At 43.1% G+C, this 19,226-nt stretch overlaps 2 protein-coding genes across 3 annotated transcripts in view; both read right to left on the bottom strand.

Annotated features, from left to right (window-relative positions):
* The window catches only part of DHX35 (DEAH-box helicase 35), a 29,340-nt gene extending 16,035 nt beyond the window's left edge, over nt 1–13,305 (bottom strand). For both annotated transcript variants that reach the window (XM_068207515.1, XM_068207516.1), the window contains exons 1-12: nt 13,225–13,305; nt 11,706–11,839; nt 11,218–11,310; nt 10,981–11,058; nt 9,272–9,376; nt 8,365–8,426; nt 7,619–7,688; nt 6,934–6,993; nt 4,914–5,026; nt 4,651–4,747; nt 3,406–3,564; nt 2,010–2,220 (exon numbers count right to left, since the gene is read on the bottom strand). In XM_068207515.1, the coding sequence (XP_068063616.1) occupies nt 2,010–2,220; nt 3,406–3,564; nt 4,651–4,747; nt 4,914–5,026; nt 6,934–6,993; nt 7,619–7,688; nt 8,365–8,426; nt 9,272–9,376; nt 10,981–11,058; nt 11,218–11,310; nt 11,706–11,839; nt 13,225–13,264 (1,222 nt within the window). In that variant the 5' untranslated portion in view covers nt 13,265–13,305. The remainder of the gene's footprint in view (nt 1–2,009; nt 2,221–3,405; nt 3,565–4,650; nt 4,748–4,913; nt 5,027–6,933; nt 6,994–7,618; nt 7,689–8,364; nt 8,427–9,271; nt 9,377–10,980; nt 11,059–11,217; nt 11,311–11,705; nt 11,840–13,224) is intronic.
* Nucleotides 13,306–14,257: 952 nt separating this feature from the next.
* Nucleotides 14,258–19,030, bottom strand: LOC137484002 (protein FAM83D-B-like). Its single transcript, XM_068207517.1, has 4 exons — nt 18,519–19,030; nt 17,486–17,653; nt 16,736–16,860; nt 14,258–16,488 (listed from the first exon to the last, which is right to left on the bottom strand). Exons 1-4 carry the CDS (start codon nt 18,966–18,968, stop codon nt 16,098–16,100), a joined length of 1,134 nt encoding a protein of 377 aa, XP_068063618.1. The 5' UTR covers nt 18,969–19,030; the 3' UTR covers nt 14,258–16,097.
* Between the last annotated feature and the right edge of the window lie 196 nt (nt 19,031–19,226).

Raw genomic sequence — 19,226 nt, 5'->3', positions numbered from 1 at the left:
CTTACTGGAATACATAAAAATTCCGAGCATAAACCATGGCTTGGTTTAATGTGGCAACTGCTGGCAAGCACGTACACATTTTAAAGGAAAATGCTTCATCTCCAACATCTCAGAGCTCCAGTAAAACTAGAGGGGACCTGAAGCCCATCAGCAATGGGAGTGGTCAGCTGCAAAGCCTTTTCTCATTAAGCAGCTGAGAACAGACACTTTGATTGCAGCTCTCTGGATAGTGTAAGGTAGCCAAGAGATTTATTTATAACAGTAATTTTTGTGCACTGCCAGGGTCATTGACTCAAGGGAAGAATTTGGGGTTGGCAGCTATTCCTAGGAAAAAAAGAGACATGAAGTTTTCTCTGAGTTACCTAAAGGATTTCCAGAGCCCTTTTGTTAAATGCAAGGTCTATAAAGACTTCAGTCAGAGAAAAGAGCTTATAATACTGGTTAGTATTACAAGCTGAAACTGCTCAGAAACCAAAATCCTTAAAGAGTAAACTTCTTAATGACCTCACCACTTTTAAGAGCTGCATTAACATTTCATGTTTGCAATTGCTGATTCTGCCCATTTGTGCTTCTAATTCACAAAAAAGATTCAGTTTCTAGCACCTAGCACGTAAGAACAAGGTATTTCTAAACAAGCCAGAGGAACAACTGTGGAAATCAAAAATACGAACTTCCACAGATACTAAAGAGTTTGATTTATAACCTTAGAATAAGCTTAAATTGATGTAAAAATACAATACACAGACATTAAACAGAAAAATCATTAACTTATGTTTCTATAGTTGTAAGTAAGAATATACCTTAAATAAGTGAGAGACCATTGATAAAATACAGGGTTTATAATGTAGGGGTGAGGTTCTATAGATTATATAGGTTATAAATATGTAGTGTAGAGGTTATATAGAATAAGCTAAGAGTTTAGAAGTTATAATAGAAACATGTGTATATGTACAACAGCAGCCTATTAGACAAAAGTATCCGCAGTGCAGTAGAAGTAAAAGTGATAAGTTAAAAAAACAAAATAAACCTTATAACATCTGTCCATTAAAATAGAAAGTTATATATTACCTTGTAACTTGTGACCACTCTTGAACTATAACCAGTTACTTACGCTCATAAATCTCAAAACCTCTAAAATTAATATTTATCTAAATAATAAATACTTCTGTCCTGGCTTGTAAGATAAGCCTATTTGATGGAATAGAATCTGATGGAGGTGGGCAGTTTTCTTATCTCTTCCAAGAACAATGTCTCCCTCCGGGGAGATATCTTCTGTTAATGGGCCATTGAATGACTCACTGCGTGACTGATGGGGTTACATCATGCCATTGTGAGATGCTCCACCCAGAGGGAGGAGCCAAGCATCCCTACCTGCATAAAATCGGCATTTTTTGAGATATGAACTCAACCTCTTCCCTAGATTCCCAAAGGAGCAGCTTCTTCTCCACTGGATTCCCAGAGGAAGACCAGGCCCATCTACTCTTATCACCAGACCTTCAGAGAAAACTACACCCTTCTTCAGGACCACCGCTTCAGCAGCATTTCATCTGCCACTCTAGGAGGAGCAGCCACCACTTAACTGGACTATCACCAACACCCTGACTCCTCAGAGTGTCAGGTTTCTGACTCCCTAAGTAGTTTTGGTTGTACTAATTACATTTATTATTATTATTATTATTTAGGGTTTTTTTTCCTAGTAAAGAACTGTTATACCCATCCCCTTATCTTTGCCTGAGAGCTTTTTTATTTTGACATTGTGGTAATTCGGAGGGAGGGGGGTTTACGTTTTCCATTTCACGGGAGACTCTAGCCTTCCTTCACAGACTCCTGTCTTTTCAAACCAAGACACCTTCTTAAGCCAAAAGTAATCCCACTCCTTCATTACTAACAGCAACAACAATAAACAACAAAGGGATATACTGTTCTTTCTATGAACGAACAACCCCAGCCTTTTCTCCTTAATCTCACGCTAACAAAAAGCACAGAAGCGAGGTCCCACAGCTGCTGACCTGTGTAGAGCCGGTAGCACTTCCCGGAGCGGTTGCGGCCAGCACGCCCCGCCCGCTGGTTGGCCGAGGCTTTGGACACGGGCACCACCACCAGGCACTCGATGGCCGTCTTGGGGTTGTAGGCACGCAGCTTCACAAAGCCGCAGTCGATGACAAAGGCAATGCCGTGCACTGTGATGGAGGTCTCGGCAATGTTGGTGGCAACGATCACCTGCAGGCACAGAGAGGATCCTGTGAGCTCCCCAGGCTCAGTGAGCCCATCAGCCAAATAGCAGCCAGGGAGACATCTCAGTCATGACAGGCCTAGGATAGCTCAGCAGCACAAGAAGATACAGTACAAGCAGCAGCAGGAGGTGCCAGCTTGAAATAAGCCCAGTTTGCACAGCAGTTCTCACAGCTTTACAATCACTTTCTTATTCAAATTTATTCTCTCTTCATAAAAGAAGAGCTTGGCAGTGTTTGCAGAGAAAATCTTTGGCAGTGTTTGAAGAGAAAAAGATTAACTGACTGTAAATCAAGTGGTCTCATGTAGCAAACTAGGAATGTTTTCTTTCTGCTTCTCAGTTACACTGAACTCTTCTTTGCACTAGAATGAGGTGGGGGACAGGAGGGGAACAGAGCTGATTAAGAGTTCCACATTCAGGATGTTTATTTCACCTGAAATTAACAAGTACATTTTGAAACTTAACTGACTAATGTCATATCCCAGAGAGAAGTATTTATATGAAACGTTCTTCAGTGGCAGATGAACAATTTTACTTGTCAAACTCAGAAGGTACAAGAATTACAAGTCACCTTGCTGTAGTTTTGTCAGCTTATTTCAGCCCCAACACAGGCTCTGAATAAGCAGAAAGCACTAATCACATCCAATTATATACTTCTGTGACATTAAATGTCCAAACAATACTTGCAGAAGTCAAAACAAAGCTTTTTTTTTTTTTCACTAAAATCTAGTAAGCTTGAACTTGTTCCTTAGATGAAAATATAGCACTCACTCTGTCACTAATTTTTCTCCTACTGGTGGAAAACAGCCATGGACATTTCGATCACAAAAAGAAAGAAAAAGATAAAAGCAAAGGAGTTCAGAGTGTAAGAAGCTGCAACTGAATGACGACAAATACAAAGTTGTATGGAGACACTTAAAAATTGCAGAGCTGATGAGGCAGAGAGGAAAGCTGGAACTGACATGTCTAGGAGTGATCAAAGTTGAAAAAGGAAGCCAGGGAACATGTTGTTCATTCCCATTCTGAAAGCTGACAGCATTGATGGGAGATGCAGAAAGCCTCCCTCAAAACAGCATTTGCAATAGTCCCATGATGTGAACCTGATAAATGCAACCTGTGTGCTGCAGACACCATTCTGGGTGGTGGAAATTGAGACAGACACAAGAGCTCACCTTCCTGACTGTGTGAGGGACTCTCTCAAATACTTTGAGCTGCTCAGGAGAAGGCAGCCCAGCGTACATGGGCAGAACACGGAGGTGCTTTTTCATCCCGGTGCGAGCGAGGGCTCGAGCCTGCTCTATGAGCATGGAAACAACAGTCTCCACTTCCTCCTGCAGCCAGAGCAGCACAGGGCACACAGTGAGAGGGTGGACTTTAACAGCACGTTCCTGTCACCTAGATACAGAAACTGCACCAAATAATACCATTGTAATTGTCCAGACTCCAGGATTTTGACTAGCTCATTCCATGCTGTAATACTCTTAAGATAAATTGCTACTAGTAATAAATAAAGCTTTATATACATGTTTGCGTTCACTGTTAATTGAGTCAATGTCATACCACAAACACATCAGCAAAATCATGGGGAAGGACTGAACCAAGCTTAGGAGGAAGCAGGTTAATTTTCCTGTCTATCTCAACTGGTGAGAGCAAAATGGGAGGCCAAAATATTTTGGCAGAGCAGAATGCTGTGGGCCTGGATCAGGAATGAAACAGGAACAGCACTGATACCTCTTGTTCGACTTCAATATTTAATCTCAGCTGTGGCATCTCACTCTTAAAGACAGAAAACAAAATGTTCAAACATTGCCTCATGAAATACCAAATTCATTATTCCAAAGTTAAATCAATAAAGAGGATGAGGAACTGCTTTTGAAAATAGGCAAGATATTATTGAAGTTCTTCAAGGTAGCTCCTCACTGGAGAAATGAGTTGCCTCCCATTTGCTCTTCCCAGCTGCAAAGTGAGCTGACAAGCATAAATAGAGAAGAGACCAGTACATTTTGATCTCATGGCAATTTGTTTTTCTGTCAAACATTTCAGATGTTAAGCCTAACAAATGGAAATTCCATTTGCCTTAATTATTAATCATGACTCACTGTCAATTTAAGAACTGGGTATGTGTGACTTGCACCAGCAAACCACACAGAATTCCACCCACTAACAAGGCTGAGAAAATACAGCATTAAATGACAAAAGCTATCATCCATCACTAGCTTTGATAAACTCAGGCCATATATTGTCTTCATATCTTTGGGACTGGCCTAGTTTTGCTCCCATCAAGAGAGAAATGTTTGTCATCTTTACTGAGAATAAAGTAAGCAAAACTAAGGAAAGCCTCAGGAGACTGATGCAGCTTTGCAAAGCTCACAATACAGCACTGTAAAGCAAAAAAATAATATGGCTTATGTCTATACCTGGCCAGTTAAAAATGCCAGTATATCACCATCATTCTCCATCTGGTGAATTTTCATTGTAGTTTCCACAGTTGATTTTATATAGTCAGGAACAGGGCTATGGGGAGAGAAAACAGCAGAGACATGAGCAGAAAAATAGGTACAGACTCCTCCCCTCCAGCAGGGACAAACAGAGCAGCTTTGGGACACCAGAGCTCTAACCTAGACAAAATGATAGCACAGTTGCACAGTCTCACTACTGCCAAGACCAGACAGGAACACACCTCTGTAGGTAAAAGATGTCCACTGGAAACGTCCTCCCCTCGACAGTGAGGATCACACTGGTGTCTTTGCTGGGGTCACCGGTATCATTTTGATTAAAGAAATCCCTGAATTTCTACATTAAAATAAAAACAAACACTTTCAGTTTGACATTTCAAGGAATGGAGAGAAAAACCTAAAGGCACAAAGAAGTTAAATTGCTACTACTTGGATATTTACTTCATCAATTTGACAGTGCCAATTAAAAAATGTGAAAGTTTGATTTTGTTGCCTTCTGTCTGGGGTTCAGGCATTTAGCACAAATAGTGGTGCTATGTCTCATTACTTTGAGAAGTAAAAACAGGAAATGGAAATAAAATTAATTATATCAGCTGCTACAGTTGGAAAAAGAAGATAAAGAAACTTTTAACTGGAAGTTAATCTATCAAATTAGCAAAGTCAAAGCTAAGAAGAACTTGAAAATAATTGTGCAAAAAGGTTTTGTGTGGGGCCTGCATATTCTCATCCATTTTTGGTTGAGTGAGTAAATTTTACAGCCCTTACTGAACACCAAGATCTCACTTTGTAAAAACAGAGTTAGGCATGATTTATGAAAGTTTTTGATTTATGCATTGTGAGAAACCTTCATAAATTTAGATCTATTATCATGAAGTATTTTCAGTAAATAACAGCAAAAGATGGAACTTAAGAACCCATATAATTCATCTTAACTTTTATGAGCATTGTAGAGATAACCATCAGCTCTCTGCATTAAACAAAAAGCTTTATATAGTCACACCAATCACTTTGCTCATATTAACTCATTTTAGATTAACTGTCATCTATTTGAAATATGGTTTCTGGCAGTTACAATTTTGCATTGTAGTGCACAGAATATACAGCAGTGTAAACATTACCAAAGCACAGCACACTTCCAACATTCATGGCATACGGTACTTGTCACTAAAGGAATCTCTGGGTGCCCACACCTTTAGTGCCACATGTAAGCTCTCACCACCACATCTTATTAAGGACAGAGCAGTTAGGAAAAGTGGAGAAGAGCAATGAACATGATACAGGCAATGGAATAACTGCCATATGAGGAGACTGAAAAGGCTGTGCTTGGGGAGCACAAGATTGAGAAGACGCAGCTGCGGTTTACAGAATCAAAGGTGACAAAGTAAATGTAAAACTGGTTTGGGGGGTGTTTTTTTTAAACACAAATACCCAGTAAAAGAACTGGGAGATCCTTCATGAAACTAACAGGTTTGAAAGAATTAGACCAAGTACTTCATTATACAGCAGGTGGCAAACTCCTGAAAATTACTCCTGGTGTCCTGGAGACTTACAGATTCAAAGAGAAAAGAACAAACAGCAGGTCCATAAACACATAGTAGAGGGAAACAGCAGGAAGGTGCTGACTAATATCTGTACTACAACTACTGCAGGTGCTGAGGCAGCTCAGACTGAACAGACCCACAGCAGGTGCACAGGCTCACATGCTCTCCCCTAAACAGCATCTCCTGTTGCTGCTGCTACAAGCACAACACAGGGCTGGATGAAACACTGCTCAGCTCTAAGAGACCTCCTCTTCTCTTCCTACTCAAAATTAAATTCATGATGTTTTTACTAAGTTTACGTAAGTGTCCACAGGCCACAAGTCAACGAGGGATCCAGTAAGATCTCACTGAAATTAAATCTATTAATTTATCACTTATTTTTACTTGTCTATAGTTGCCTCAGATTATTTCTATCAGCAAAACTGAGCTAAATGCCCCTTAATAAATTAAGCCAAGAGAACATACTTTTATAAAGAATACAAATAAGGAGAAAAAATATATTAATATATAAAAAGCAGATTCATATTTAAACTCACACCCAAAACAGTTTGCAAATAGAACACGATAACAAAAAAGAGCAACTGAACAACAGCAGATTTTTTTCTGCAACCACTCAGGCAGTACAGAGGATAAGCTGTACATGAATAGCAGTGGAGCTGTCACCTAATGTCACCTCATTTCAACCCAAGTCTCTGAGCTGTACCTCTGCATCCAAGGTGGCTGAAGCCACAATCAGGCGAAGATCCCCACGCTTCTTCTGAACCTGGGAGAGAGACCAACAACATCCAGAGTTAAAACTGCTTTCCGAAATACAAGACTAGACCACGATTTAGAGAATCCAGATTAGCAGAAACCTCTCTGTAAAACTACTTTAAACTACAAGACAGGTGATGAATGAAGCAGCCATATCACCCCACAGGTCTAAGAACCCGATGACTGTTTGGAGTTTCATGTAATTATTTTAAGGGCATTCAGTCAGTTATTTTAATTTACTCTTGATTTCTGGTGGGAGTCAGATCTTTAGTAGGCTGAAAGTCAGCAACAAGACCCTATCAGATCACTTCACATGATAAGCAGCAGCAGAATCAACAGTGTATTTTTGGAACTATCAGCTAAGGAGACATTTCAGCATCAGGGGAAAGAAAAAGAGGATCCTCAATGTCAGATGACCAAAGTAAATAGCTGGGTATGTACAATGGGCTGCAGGATAAATGAGGAAGCAGCAATCACACTCCCTAAATGAGGAAGCAGCAATCACACTCCCTCAATTACCAGCCATCAGGATCAGAGGTTGAATGAAAAGGATGGAAATTAAAACAGTTACAGAGAGCTGTATTAAAATTACCAACCTAAAATGACAGAATTACAGTGAATTAAAAAAGAATTACCTTTTTTAGTAAGCCAATGGCAATGTCTGTATAAAGAGTCCTTTCATGAGCTTCATCCAGCATGAGGACACTGTGAAAAAAGCAGAAAGGTAAGGTTTCAGAAATTACTTGACTGACACTAGAATCAGTGTCTCACTGTCTTCTAGAAACACCATTATTTGAAATCTGCTGCTGGACTATTACTGTTCACAGCCACTTACAGAATTGGGGAACTTCAAAAAGCGTGCAGAAGTGAAGCAGGGAGAAAAATGTACCTGACATCACATGGGACATACACCCTGTTCTCTATTCAGGCTAGTTTTTGGAAAGGAGTAGAAGAAAACAAGTCTATGTTTATTGCACTGCATATGTTTTCTGGGCATCAGAAAAGCCTGTTTGTTGTTTTTTTTTTTTATTAGTATAAGGAAGAAAAAATAATTTAAAATTAAGAAAAAAAAAAAATTAAAATTAAGAAATAAAACAATTTGGACTCCATAAAGCCCCCTTAGCTTTTGTCTCAAAACTACAGCATCAAATCTTGTTGGTTTTGGTGTTGCAGTGATCAACTAACAACAATATGTCGTTGATAAAAACAGTGTTGTTTTTACAACATAAAGAAGTCAGAGTTCTACAATAATTTTCACTTTTTTGCTATTTAATTTATAATAGCCACTAATAATTTATAAAAACTGCTATCATAATAGCTTGAAAAAAGCAGATTTTTACCAAATTGCACTTCAGAAAGCATTCATTCTACATTTTCTTACCTGTATCTTGTTAATAAAGGATCAGCCATCATTTCCCTCACCAGCATACCATCAGTTAGAAACTAGAAGTGAATGAAAAAAAAAAGGCAAAAAAAATCCTTACCATATAGTCTCCACTAACATTTCATAGATGTTTTTGTAGGCTTTTGCCTGAATGTTTCCTGGCCTTTAATTTTCTAATGATCTATCAAATTAGACTGTGATTGCAACTGTGGCCTTGCTAAGTAAGAACTGATGGTAAAAACCTCCAAATTTCCAACTCTAAATTAATAATCATGCTTAAAAAATTAAATTCAGCTCTATTTAATGAACAAATAACTCCATTTCTTTCACTGTAAAAGGAACACCAACCTCTGAAAAAAAAATCACAAAGCAAATTGTCTCATTCATCATCACTGCTATTCCAGCACAACTAGAGCAAATCCTCTTCTGCAGAACACAAGCAATGCTAACATTGCTCACAGCACTGAAAAACATCTGCAAAGTTGCTATTTAATCCACCAAATTATGTCTCAGCCTATTCATCTTGGGTTTTATCTGTGCTTTTAATCAAAATCTATTGTTAGGGGAGGTCACTTTTGATCTGTGATTCACTGCAGCCTTTCCCTATGACTTTGAGTGGCACACAGCTCACACCAGTGCGGTACCAACAGATGGCCATGCCTTGAAATTGTTCTTTAGATTTAAAATGCTGCTTGTCAGACTATCAGAATAGAACAGGTACTCATTTTATTAAGGTTTGGATTGCCACAGCCATTTCAAGCACAATTTTGGGGTACCCACCTGGGAAACTGCAATGTTACCTATTCTCTTGAGTGGGCATCATAAGGTTCTCATTAATTTTGCAAAAGTACTGAAGAGTTTCAACTAATCCCTTCAGAGTAACCACACACTGTTTGTGTTTCACCTTAATTCTTGTAGCCTGTGGGTCTGTGCAGTCGTCAAACCGGATACAATATCCAACCTCGTGTCCCAGTACTGCACCTCTTTCATCAGCAACTCGGCCTGCAACCTGAGAAAAGAGATCCTCATAAGCAACAAACAGCTCAGCACACTCCAGCCTTGTGTCATTACAAATTACAAAGACATCTAAAGATACAATAAAACTCCACAATACATGAATTAGTCCCTGTAGAACTCCAACCACAAGTTAGTGCCAGTCATTTTAGTGACACTCTAGCCTATACCTACAGGCAGTAAATTCATTATTTCAGTTGGAATCTTACCATTCCATCACTCTGAGCACAAGAATTCAGGATAATTGTCAATCTGGGTAATGCAAGCAAGAGTTCAGGAATTTCTAAACTATGCTTTATATCTTTGCAGCAACCTATCTTTGTTTCTAACAACCCCCATGCTCTGGATGGGAGAGCAGATAAGTCACCTATTAAAATAAAATATAATTTTCTGTTCAGGACAAAACAATAAATCATCAGTTGTATTTCTCATCTCCAGTAACAGCCACAGTCCAGGCAGTCTGCAACAACAGTCTCAAAGAAAAAAACTGCTGTGTCCATGTACTAAGCCTGAATGGAATAATCTTTCTATTTTAGGCTTAAAAATGACGCATTAAGACATGAAAGGGAAAAGAGAAGTGAGTTTGCTGTGAGAAATCATTGCAGCACTCACAACATATTCTGTAGAACTTGTGCTCTGTCAGCTGGATGCCCTATGAAGGAGAAAAGGGAGGACACTGCAGGCAGACTGCCCAAAGCACAAGATGCAGAGCACTGCTAAAGACTGTCCCCTTAACCAGGCTGGATCTGATCAAGGAATGCTGGATTCTACAGTATTTACCAAGGTAGATGCTGGTGTGTTGCAGATACCATTTACTATATTATGGAGAACAGGCAAAATGAGGGTTATAAAATGGCACCGCAGCTCTCTGTATAAAAAGAATGCTGCAGCAGAAACTTCACCCCTATCAGTGCCTGGCAGCAGTTGTGAAGACAAAGGAGCAGAGGATGCTTTCTGTGCATGCTGCTATCAGAGAGAAGTCACTGCCCTCAGCATCTCCTTTTCCCCCTCACAGCACATCCAGATGATGTTATGCTCTCCAAGACAAAATATGTACATGCAAAAATTTCTCACAATAAAACTGTTTCTTCCTCTGCCTGACATTTTTACAAGGGGAAACAAAAAAAAAAAAAAAACCACACCCCAAATAAACAACAAAAAACAAACACAGAAAAAATATTAAAAACCTAGTTATGAATTGCTAGAAAGAGGTGCACAACCTCTTGTTTCTTCCAGTGGCTGCATAACTATACGCAGATTTACATCACTGTTTCACCTTGTGAAAGAAGTTGAGGGTCACACAAGCACAGTTCTAGTCCTGAGTCAATCACAGCTCAGCCCTAACTTCCGCACACAGTTCTGCTGACATCAGTCAATTTTACTTCAAAGCTTCTACATCTGCAATTCTGGAATGCTGAAATTTTTGGCCAGACCCACTAATCAGGTTGAATTCGGTGTGGAACACCAGCAGCTCTTAGAGAAAGACAAGCAGAAACACCTATTCATTCAGGAGCTCGTGCAGATTCCTGCAATTCAGCAAAACCTGCTGCTAAACTGGAGGTTATAATGCCAACAGACTGGGAAGATGGGGACACTCACTGAAACAGCAGCGACCCGACGAGGCTGTGTCACCCCAACAACTCTTCCTTCGGCTGTCCAGCCAGCTTCTGCCAGGTACTGCAAACAACAGTGGGGATAAGAGAGACACTGCTCATGCTGTGCTTATACCAAGGTGTTAGTTCCCCACACTTTGTGTTTTTACCTGGTTCTGCTCAATATTCCATGTAAAATCCCCTGAGGGACTACCTGATTCTACCGACCTAACCAGACACTTACTTGTGGAATCTGCGTTGATTTCCCACATCCTGTTTCCCCAATAATCACCAGAGTCTGGTAGTTCTCCACTAGGTAAAGTATGTGATTTCTTAGCTGAAAGAGAAGATGACATTTAAACATAAAAAGCAGATTGTACAAAAATATGAAAACAATTAAAATTACAATATTTGCATATCTGGCAGACAGAGTGACTTCTTGTTACATGGTGTTCACTGCCAAAAGCTAAACAGTCCTTTAAAATCTATAAACAACATGTACAGCATATAGTAAATAGCATCCATCAATAAAGCCCTTAGAACTGTCAGTTACAGTTGCCAAATAGTACAAAAAATTCCAATAAATAGAGAGCAAAGCCACAAAATCATTATTTATGTTGCAAAGTGATTTTATACTGCTCTTTCAAAAAAAAAAAAAACAAAACAACAAAAAAAACCACAAGAACCAGGCATCATACAACACATTTAATATATCAAAAAGAACTCCTGTACCTTAAAAACAGGCAGCTTTTGCCTTTGCTGTTCAATGGAGAGGGAAGCATAAGGGTTGTAGATGACAGTCACAGCGCTGCTCTCAGCAGGGCTCTGCCTCTCCTCGGAGACACTGACACCAGGACCTTCAGAGCCTACACAACAGGAGTGAATTTTAACTGGAACAACACACTTCTGCCTGGCGCATCACAATACAGCCAAAATAAGTATGTTTCATACAAATAGGAATCATGGGTGGCAGCATATTAAAAAAAAAAAAAAAAAAAGAAAAAAAAAACTTTTCTGTGAAAGCAATCGAAATATTACCTAACAATAAACAAGGGATATGCCCGTGCTTCAGCTCTGAACTTACCTCAGGAACTGAAACTTGATTTATTCCTGCTGCAAATTATCACAAAACTACTGACAACTGAAACTGTGGAATGACACAAGTGAACTAGAGACAGAAACTCATCTCAATAACAGAATGGGTCATCTCCAGCTGCAGATTCAACCAGGAAAATCTGAGAGCAAAAAAGATTCCCCTGTTTTGTAGGACTGCCTTGCTTGCACTCTCCCCTGTTAAAAGGTTAGTCCTTTTCAGAACTGTCAAGCAGTTCTAGCACAAATCAGCAATTACCGTCCTGGTTTCCAAGGTGCTTCTCCACTGAGCTGCTCTCCCTGGTGTTAACCAAGGTTATTCCCACCCATGGCCAGGATTTTGCTCCTCCCTCGGAAGTCCTTGGGATTGCCCTGCACACTTCATATCCCCTGGAGACCCCCTCAAAGGGCAGCACATCCACCCCACCCCATCCCCTCCCCTGCCACCCCCTACCGGGCAGCACCCCGGTATGGGGCAAACACGCCCTGGGCTTCGGCACTGAGGGGACAGCCTTTGCCCCACTGCCCTCACTGAATCATCGAGGCTGGAAAAGACCCTCAAGATCATCCAGGCCAACCATCAGCCCTGCACCACCACTGTAACCCCTAAACCACAGCACCCAGCACCAGAGTCAGACGCCTCTTAAAAACCCTCAGGGATGGTGACTCCACCACCTCCCCGGGCAAACCACTCCAATGCCTGACCACCCGAACAGTGAAATAAAAAATTCTAAGAGCTAATGGGAATCTCCCGTGCCTCAGTTTAAGGCTATTTCCCCTGGTTCGCTGGCAGGCACGGCAGAAGGGACCGGCTCGCACCTCAGCACAGCCTCCTGCCAGGGAGTTGTGGGGAGCGATCAGGTCACCCCTAAACCTCTTCTGGAGACTAAGCAAAGCCAGCTGCCCCCGCCGCTCCTATAAGACACGTTCTCGAATCCTTTCAGAGCCTTGCTGCCCTTCACTGTAAATGCGCCAGCGACCCCGAAGAGCCGAGCGGGGCAGCGCCGCCGGCTTTCGCCGCACCCCTCACCACGGCCAGGCAGCTCGGAGCTCTGTCCCCCACACCCCTCACCGCGGCCAGCAGGGCTGCATTCCCCGCACCCCTCACCGCGGCCAGCCCGCGGCGGGGCTCCGTACCCCGCACCCCCACATCCCTCACCCGGCTTCCAAAACTTCACCGGCCCCACGGGCGCCGCCATCTTGGGGTGAGAGGGCGGCCGGAAGCGGCGCGCGGCGCCCACGTGACGCGGCCCGCGTTGCCATGGAGACCGCGCCCCGCCGCGCGCCCCCTCAGCGGCAGGAGCTACCCGCCGAAAGCACGGCCGCCCTTCTTCCCTCTGCCCTTCCTCCCTCACAAGGCAGCCATCCGCAGCCAAGAGACACCGGAGTTACTGGTCCACTTGGTAACAGCTGGTCTCCGGCAAACTGCGGTGCGGGTGGGCCGCAGTTAGCCGCCGAAAGCACGGCCGCCCTTCTTCCCTCTGCCCTTCCTCCCTCACAAGGCAGCCATCCGCAGCCAAGAGACACCGGAGTTACTGGTCCACTTGGTAACAGCTGGTCTCCGGCAAACTGCGGTGCGGGTGGGTGGGCTGGCCGCGCTACCGTGGCTGCCCGAGGAGCGGCGGACTGAAGGGAGTGAGGTGCAAACTGGGATCAGAAGCTGTGGCTGCCCCTGCATCCCTGGCAGGGTCCAAGGCCGGGCTGGACGGGGCTTGGAGCAACCTGGGACAGTGGAAGGTGACCCTGCCCATGGCAGGGGTTAGGATGAGATCCGCTTTAAGGTCTTTTCCAACCCTACCCATTCTATGGTCACTTGGGGGAGCACATAGGGTTTAACTGGGTCGAAAGCTCACTGCCCGAATGTCCCTACTCATTAATTAATTAGAGCCGATTCCTTCTCCAGTGGAGGATGCCTCCACACTACCCACACCATAGCTGCTGCACTTTACACCAGGCAGCTGAAGGACAAGAAAGAAAATTATGACACTAATAGTGAACAGATGCAGCTGTACCCCACCACAGGCTGCTTACAGCCTGTTTAAACCACAAACACATCCATGAAAGCCACTATTGAATCAAACTTAATGTAGGCTGTGAGTTAATTAAATAGAAGCTAAAGGAAATACAAAATATAGCCCAAACTGTTTCTAGTAAGTTTATTAATACTGTCATATATTCATGCTTATGGGAAAGTAAAAATCTAATCACATCCTATATTCTTATAACTTCCCACACTAGCAGTGCAGTTATGGTGATTAACACAGACTGCACCTCACAACACTCTACCTCCATGGTCACTTGTTATACTGAGTAACCCATGTAAAAGAAGTTATTAGGTTATAATTATGATGTTCTTAAAGTTCTAAGTATATGTTTCAATGTACTTTTGATATTAAGTTCACACTATCAAAAAATAAACACAACTCACAGTATTTTTTATCATCAATATGTTAGTAATTGTTGAGAAAAAATCCCACATGAAAAGAGCTGCCTATTAAAATAATGATATGAATAACAAAATAGAGAAGTTATGCTTGAGAAAATATATACAGATAATTATTATGAAAATAAGACTGCACAAACAGTATTTTGCATAGAGTCCAACACTGTATGGGGTTTGCCTTTATGGAAAATATAGCTAAGAATAAAAATACGTATTTCAAACTTCTTTACATCTGGATAGAAGTTAATAGTACAAAGCTATAAACTATTGAATATTTACAGATTAGGAGAGCCAGAATGATTACATTTCCATGATTGTCAGTGCAGAAGAAAGAGGGCCCAGATTAGTTGCATACTAATCAGTACATCTTTGCAATGTCCATTTTTGCAATCTTACATTTCTGTAAGATCCATCTGTCCAGTTTAATGTCACCTTGCTGCTGTTTAGCTGAAACCCATGTGAAATTCCCCTGCCAAGTTTTAACCTTCCCCTCTGAAGCCCAGAACCCACAAGACACTCACACAAGCACATATCTGAGTATTTTGCAGTAGAAGAGCCACAAGAACAATTGAGAAATGGTAAACCTTTGTTTTGACTAATGAGTATCTGCATTGGCAGGCTGCTGGAACTTCAGTACCTCAATGTGCAGCTGTTTGGGAGGATAGCTTATTCATTTGAGGGTGGTTTTTATTTTTTTTTCCTTCCAGAAATGAATGGATAAAAATAATAATAAAAAAATTGAGCTTCCAAGAGACCTTAAAAATGGTTCTGTTGCTCACTTCTGTGTCATTGCATTTCTGGTGGAATTAGGACTTTTGTGAAGAGGAAGAAGCTTCACAGATTTCAGATCTACTCAGCTTTTCCCACAAGACCAGACAGCAGCAGTGGCTACAAAGATAACAAGTCTGTCTGGTAATGCCGAGGAATTGGTCTCATTTGGCTCTCCTACAAACATAGTGGGTCCTTTAGAATATTATCACTTGCACACATTCATTGCATGATGTCCAACAATCCAAACAGTCTAATATAAAGGCCATTTGAAATTCAGTCACTACTAAAGCCTTGTTTGCTGACACATTAGCTTGTTCTGCCTGCCTTCATACATTTTGTATGAAGAAAATGTAACATTGGAGGAGTAGTAGTGTGGTACTGACCTACTGGTTTCTGGATTAGGGTTACTCCTGGTTTGTGTCATGAACCAGTTGGTGGAGAGTTTGTACAAGACCAAGACTGATTTCAGAGCCTGCTTTCATCTTGGAACAGGCTTTCAAGCAATATGAATTTCAATACCTAGATTTCTTAAAAAAAAAAAAAAAAGAAAGGGTTGAGCTACTGAGCTATGACACTGCCAACCTATCAGCTTAAAATATGCATGAACAGGTTGAGAAATGAAAATTTAACAGAATAGTAGAAGTCAATAATGGCTTTATAGTATTCTTGAAACAAAGCCACAATTCCAGTTTCACTTTCTCTCAGTCTGAGGTTTCTTTCCCAGCTGTCCTCACAAACACACTGCAAGACAGTGCTGGACAGGGATGGACGGACGTGGTTCCTGAGGTTCTGCTGCTCGCTCTGCATGGACATGCAGTTCATCTCTCTATGATCCAGTGTGGCCTCATAACCAGGGAGCCATTCCTCTTAGTCAGCGGGGGAGAGGTGTGCATTGTGTTATTTGGGGTGTACACGGCCTCCCTGGAGGCGTGCAGCCAGCTCCTCTTCCTCTTCAGATCTCCTACAAATGCTCTCAGATACAAAAATTCCATTCTCAGGAAGTGTTCCCTGGTCACGTCTCTGGAAGCCACTGTTATCCTAAACAGCTGGTCCCACACCCTGTTCTTCTTGCAGCTAGAAAACTCTTTGAGGTTGATAGGCTTTGACCGTGAATGAAGAATCCGAAATTCCACATCAAAGTGCGCAACTGCGGGGCCTGACAGGATCAAAATGTTACTGCTGTTCAGCTTCCCATCTGTCCACGTAAAACTAGCAAAGGAAGAGTGAGAAAATGATGAGTTAATTCAAAATAATCAGTAAAGAAAGTATTCACTGAAAATTTTCCTTCATCACATTTAGTTATGTTGTTCTTACAACCCAAATGATGAGCAGTGGGCTCTTCTAAGGATAAATGTTGGTCATAAAATCTGATACGGAAAGCAGTTCTTCAGCATTGCTGGTTTTCCTTTTCATGGAGAGAAATCATGTAAAGCAAGAGAAAGAAGTTGGCACTTGCCTGTAGGAGCCTGTTGTCACTCTAATGCCATCAATTAACATGAACTTTTCACGAGCTTTTCCAATGATTTTGGTGCCTGACCTGGTGCAGTATGTGCTCCCCGTGATAATCCGAACCCTCATCAACTGTTAAAGACACGGCAAGAGTCAGGTGGACTGCAAAGTTCAGTGACTGCATTTAAAGGAGTAACACAGCAATAACCATCCCTGATGAGCTGCACACTGGCACAAGAGTCACCCACCAGGAACCAAGTGAGGATTTTGCCTTGTTTTTGTAGGCAAGGAGGTGATATTAAGGGGCAAACCCATAAACTGACTGTGCAGAATGGGACTGTGAAAATTCCTGTCACCTAATCATCAGGATCCAAATTCCACAGACTCCTGAGAACCTGCTACTCCCTCAGCCTTCAAAGTCTCGGCAAGCCCAAGCAACTCCGGTCATGCTTTAGGAACTGGACATTCCTCCTGCATTTCCTTGAACATTCAATTAGTATTTGTGCTCAGAAAGCAGCTGTAACATCCAATTACAAAGGTTTCAGATTTTCTGTAAATTGCTCTCTTATGTAAGAATAGTTAAATTTTCCAAGATAGAACTGGAGCTACATAAAACCCATTTTAAGTTGTGGCAGCAGGTGTAAAAATTTCTTCTTTTCACAGCTTAAAGATTACAGCCATAAGAGAGCCATAATAATTTCTTCTTTTTACAGCTTAAATATTACAGGCATACCTCTATAAATATGACAAGGCTCACCTTTTCCTGCTCAAGGTCAACTCCCAGATCCTTGCACATTTTTAGAAAGTGGGAAAATGAAGACTGATCTAGAAGGATATACACTTTAACTTGCCGTTGGCTACAGGCTTCCAAGAGGTCTGTGAAGATATCAGTGTCTGTGAAGGAATCCATAACCAGGGCAATCATCTGAAATGAGTTTCAGAAGAAACCATTAGGCTGTTTCCACAGCATCACAAAGGAGATAGCACATGAGAAATTTGAGTTTCAAATTAAATACTCCCTCCTGACTTTTTTTCAGGTGGCTATGGAACATGGTACAATCTTCTGTGATAAAGCGTATTCTTCCTCACCCTGAGATAGAAGTAGACCCCTGTTTTTGCCCTATGTTACGCAAATTTGATCTCTTCCTAAGCAGGAAAGTGTTTTTTTCTTGAGAACAGATGTCAAAAGCATGGCCAGAAGAAGTAGCTTACTTCCAATACTACAGTTTTCCAGTCTTTCAACTTATCAAATATAAAAAGAAACAGTAAGAAAACCCAAAACCACCAGTGTCTGACTGCTCTTTATATCTCAGCTCTGTTTAAGATAAAAGTCAAGTTGGTCTTCACCTTATTATTCAGATTCTCATACTTCAAGTCAAGATCTGAGTAAAACATCCCTTGAGAGCCAGCTCCTACCCCCGCAGATCTTCCCCATGGACTGAACCCCAGGATTTGCCATGGATCCTCCACAGGATGGGGAAGCAATGGTAATTTCAGAGACCTGGGAATGGGCACTCCGGATTCATCGCTCACGAGTGCCAACTCCGAGGGAACTCAGCGGCACCCAGAGAGCCCGGACTCGGTTTTCAGCAGTATGGGGGGGGAAAAAGCTGACAAATTATGGACTTGATTAAAAAAAAACTACAAAGGATGGTGGGAAAGACATAAAGCAATACGAAACAGCAGAATAATTAAGAACGAAAGCTTATGAAAGAGTAAGCGAAGCAGGGCAGGACGAGGCGGCCCCGGGAAGCCGCGCAGCGGGAGCAGGACGCTCGCCGCGCACTCACCTGTCGGGCGGAGCGGATCTGGCGCCGCACCGCCTCCTTGCAGCCGTAGATGCTGTCCCCGCAGCCGGGCTGGAAATGCGCCTCCACCCGCGTCAGCCCGCGGAAGGCGCCGCTGGCGAAGCCCGGCCAGCCCAGCTCCAGCGCCGGCGGCTCCAGGTCCGAGCGCTCGGGGAAGTAGGTGAGCGACGAGGCGTCCAGCGAGGCGCCGGCCGACGGCTCGGCCGCCGGCTCCGGGCCCGCGGCGGGCGGCAGCGCGGCCCGAGCGATGTCCTGCACCTCGGGCTCCGACAGGAAGGGCGGCAGCTGCTCCCGCCGCAGGAAAGCCCGCAGCGCCTCGGGGCCGCCCGCCACCAGCTCCTCCAGCGCCAGCCGCTGCGCCTCGCTGTACGGCCCGGCCGGCGGCGGCCAGCGCCCCGAGCCCTCCTCCAGACACTGCGACGCGTTGGCCATGGCCGGAGCGCCCCGGCGCTGCCCCGGCTCTTTATAGCGCTCCGCGGGCTCCTGCGCGCCTCCCGCCCGGCTCCGCTCCTCCCGGCCGCTCGCCCACGGGACAGTCACGGGTGGCATAGCCCGCAGCCTTCTCCACGCCCAGGGAAGAGCCCGCAGAAGCGCCAGCCTCGAAGGAGGAAGGCTCAGCCCAGCCCTGGGCCTGCTGCCCAGCCCGGATCAAAAGGCTGCTCCTAAGGTTGGAGAGGGCAAATGGCCCCA

Source organism: Anomalospiza imberbis, chromosome 17 (genome assembly GCF_031753505.1).
Source record: "Anomalospiza imberbis isolate Cuckoo-Finch-1a 21T00152 chromosome 17, ASM3175350v1, whole genome shotgun sequence".
In the NCBI taxonomy this organism is placed as follows: Eukaryota; Metazoa; Chordata; class Aves; order Passeriformes; family Viduidae; genus Anomalospiza; species Anomalospiza imberbis.
The sequence above is the reverse complement of the archived record's forward strand: the minus strand, read 5'-3'. Positions and strand labels throughout refer to the sequence as shown.